The sequence below is a fragment of the Arachis duranensis genome, chromosome 6 (assembly GCF_000817695.3).
Source record: "Arachis duranensis cultivar V14167 chromosome 6, aradu.V14167.gnm2.J7QH, whole genome shotgun sequence".
NCBI lineage: Eukaryota > Viridiplantae > Streptophyta > Magnoliopsida > Fabales > Fabaceae > Arachis > Arachis duranensis.
Window position 1 is genome coordinate 22,858,688 of NC_029777.3, and position 4,126 is coordinate 22,862,813.

General features: G+C 42.5%; 1 protein-coding gene across 1 annotated transcript; it reads right to left on the reverse strand.

The window, feature by feature from the left end:
• Positions 1 to 267: 267 nt before the first annotated feature.
• Positions 268 to 3,796, reverse strand: LOC110272549 (uncharacterized). Its single transcript, XM_052262994.1, has 3 exons — positions 1,593 to 3,796; positions 1,249 to 1,522; positions 268 to 927 (listed from the first exon to the last, which is right to left on the reverse strand). Exons 1-3 carry the CDS (start codon positions 3,794 to 3,796, stop codon positions 268 to 270), a joined length of 3,138 nt encoding a protein of 1,045 aa, XP_052118954.1.
• Between the last annotated feature and the right edge of the window lie 330 nt (positions 3,797 to 4,126).

The following is a 4,126-nucleotide window of genomic DNA, read 5'->3' on the forward strand; positions in this document are numbered from 1 at the left end:
AAGATCATGTCAGTCAATATATAGGGTCAATTACAATCTAGTAACATCTTAATTGATTAAATAAATTCTGCAATACATATGTTTAAAAAATCACATTCTCCAGGTAAATTAATTGTAAATAAATAGGAAAATACATCAAGTGTATCCAATTTCTAAGATTCTATTATATGCTAGTTGCTAATTAATATTTATGCAATCTTATAACCCTCAACAGTGATATACACTATAAAAATAGCGCACATGTCCATAATTAGTATCCGAATACATCTATATATAGGCAGCCTCGTCGCAATTATCGATGGCATCAGTGGTTGGTTCCTCCAAATTGTCGTCCCGTCTCAATGACAAACCTTCGATGTCAAACTCAGCCAACCCAGTCAGGATCGGTTGGGGAGAAAATTCGAAGTTACACTGTCCTATATCTTCACCCATTTCAAACATGTCCCTTGGGTTCACATGGATTACCACACTCCATTCTTTATCAGCGTCATCTTCGACATAGTATACTAGGTGAGCCTCGGATGCAAGAATGTACGGTTCATCATCTTCTCGATCACCGGCATGAATTGGATGAGAGAAGTTAACCACCGTGTGTCCCAAAGAGTCTTGTTTTATACTTCTACCAGTTGTGGTGTTTGCCCAGATACATCTAAACAAGATGACTGTGAATTGACCACTGTAATTTAACTCAATGATGTCCACTAGTTTTCCGTAATACGAGACGCTACCAACGGCAACATTACTATCGCGCTTGCTTGCGTAACTCCTAGTGTCAAAAGTGACATACACCCCACTATTTTGGGTTTTCAATAGGGTTCTGAACTTAAATCCATTTACGTTGTAGGATGTATAGCGGCTAACTTGAACATTGGGCCCACATGCAAGCCACTGCAATTCGTTTGGGTGCATGCTGCTTCCCAATGTAACCTGGAAGTGAACAAATTGAATATTCACTATCTTGGGATACGAATAATATGACACCATTATTAATATGTACGTGTATAAATGAAAACACGTTTCACCTTATGCTTGAACCAATCGGAAAATTCTCTGTGCACAACACTGTCTATCTTAGAATCTGACCTTGTCCTACTTCGTAACTTTTTCTTTGTGATCGCCCTAAACTCACTACAAACGTCACAAAAATGTCACGTCAGGTTCTCCAACCACAGAAAATCAATACGAAGTAGATACTTTCAAATGCACTTACTCAAGATATTTTTCCACGGCCAGGCAATTGACCAATACGTGACGGTGAGCTTGTAATTTTTCAACTGGTGTGAGGGTGTAAAAAGAAGTAGCCCCGACCGCCTTTCCAACCTCTGGGAACATGGTTGCACTTTCATCGGGCATGACTTCACGCGGTCGATCGTCAACACGGGATGGTCGATTAATCCTACTCTCAACATTATCTAAGTACCTTGAACAGAATACGAGAATCTCCTCGGATAAGTATCCCTCTACAATTGAGCCCTCTGGTTGTGATCTGTTACGCACGTACTGCTTGAGACAGCATAGGTACCTTTGGGAATATAACACGTGTCATAAGCACTAATTAAATTGCAAAATTGATAATTCTGTTTGATAATTACCGTTCAATTGGGTACATCCACCGATAATGCACTGGGCCACCGAGACGCACCTCCTCGACCAGATGAACTGTCAAGTGAACCATCACTGTGAAGAAAGAAGGAGGGAAAATCGTCTCCATGCGACACAGAGTATGAACCACGTGATTCTGAAGGAGAGGAAGTTGTTGAGGGTCTATGGATTTGCTGCATAATCGACGAAAAAATGATGACAAATCCGCCAGGACAGAAGACACTTGGAGAGGCAATGCATTCCTTAACGCGATTGGAAGTAGATATTCCATTAAAATGTGACAGTCGTGGCTTTTCAGTCCCGACAACTTGCGCTGTCGTAAATCCACACAGCGGGAAATGTTGCTAGCGTATCCATCTGGAAAGATTACGTTCTTGATAGTCCTTAGAAAGAGCTCTTTCTGTGGATTTGTCATAGTAAAGATGGCAAATGGGTATTTTCCATCTTCCCGTGGCCACAAATCATGCTTGATTCCCATCGACTGGAGGTCTCTTCTAGCTTTAATGTGGTCTTTAGACTTACCTTTCTCGTTCATTATGGTGAATACTATGTTGTCGCACACATTCTTCTCTATGTGCATGACATCAAGGTTGTGACGCAATTCATTGTTCTCCCAATATGGCAGCTCAAAGAATATACTCCTCTTCTTCCAAGGAGTCTCGTCTTGCATGGGAGTTTGCTGTCCGCGTGTCCTTTTCCCCGTAACCGATTGCACCTTGCCAAATTGGACATGCACACCCTCTAACTGCCGGATAATGTCTCTACCAGAGACTCTAATAGGTGGACCTCTATCCTCTATCTTTCCATCAAAGGAGTACCGGTCTTTTCTGTATTTGTGGTCATGATTCAGAAAGCGACGATGACCCATGAAACACCATTTTTGGCTGTGTGTAAGGCGGTTAGTTTCAGCATCCAAATTGCACGCAGGACAGGCTCTCCCACCGTACGTGTTCCACCTAGATAAGTTCCCCAAGCCTGGAAAATCACTGATTGTCCACATCAACGCAGCATGCATCTTGAAGGTTTTTTTCTCGACTGCATCATAAGTTTCAACACCCCTCCATAATTGCTTCAACTCATTGATCAACGGCTCTAGGTACACATCTATGTCATTTCCAGGCATTTTAGGACCAGCAATAATCATAGAGAGGATACACAAAGTGGGTTTCATGCAAATCCAGGGCGGCATGTTATACGGGATAAGAACCACTGGCCAAATTGAGTACTTCGAGCTCATGTTCCCAAAAGGGTTAAAGCCATCGCTAGCTAATGCTAGGCGAACACTACGCGGATCACGAGAGAAGTCGGGATATCGTACGTCAAATGACTTCCATGCCTTTGCGTTCCTTGGATGCCTATACATACCATCAAAGTTAGGACCTCTCTTATGCCACAGCATGTCAACGGCTGTCTTACTAGACATATATAACCTCTGCAATCGTGGAATAAGGGGGAAGTAACGAAGAATCTTCGCAGCTTGTGGTTTGCCGTTCTTCTTGACAACCATCTTGATCCTCACCCTAGAGTTCTTCTTAGTCTTATGCTTCCATCTCGATGTCCCACACTGCTTGCATTTTGTCAGCTCTTGGTCGTTGCCCTTGTATAGCATGCAGTCATTTGGACATGCATCTATCTTCTTGTACTCGAGTCCGAGTCTTCTTATGACTTTTTTGGCATCATGCACAGTGGATGGAATCCGGGCATGCTCAAACGCGTCCGCGAGCAACTCCAATATCATTCCAAAGGCCTTATCGCTCACTCCGCACATGGACTTAATGTGATAGAGCCTCACCAAGAAAGACAACTTAGAGAACTTTGAACATCCTGGGTATAACTCATGCTTCCCGTCTTCGAGTAAGTCGTGAAAGTTGCGGGTCTCTCGACTAGGTTCATTGTATAAGTTAGGCAACTCATCCATAGCGTCGCCATCCGGTTCATTCTCCGAGTCTTCTTCGGGACCGGGAAGTCCTGGGAAGTTGAATGCATCGTGGACCATATCAAGCATCGGGGCGTTGAAATGTTGTTCAGATTGATCTTCTTGTCCGTCAGAAGAAGGCTCGACCTCGCGTCTCTCACCGTGATGGATCCAAAATGTGTAAGTAGACAGGAAAGGGTTGATCACCAAGTGATCGAACGCATCCTCTCTATTTTGTAAGAGGCGGAAACCACACTTCGGACATGGACAACGTATCATCCCATCAGATGATGCATTGGCAAATGCAAAATCTAGGAATCTAGTCAAACCGTCCCTATATTCTGCACCAACCCGTGACTTTGAAATCCAGCTCTTATCGATATCTAGTTTGATGAAAAAATTGGAACGACGACAAATCGTAAAATAAAGTCCAACCACGAGAAAAAAGTAAGTAATTAACACTTGATATAGAATGGGCGATTGACTATTAAACCAAATAATAAAACACGCATTTAATAGCATATAGGATAATACACAAGCACGAGAAATGTAGGAGAAATTTGCTTACTCATTGAAAAATGCTGCACTTACAAAAAAAATTACTGGAAA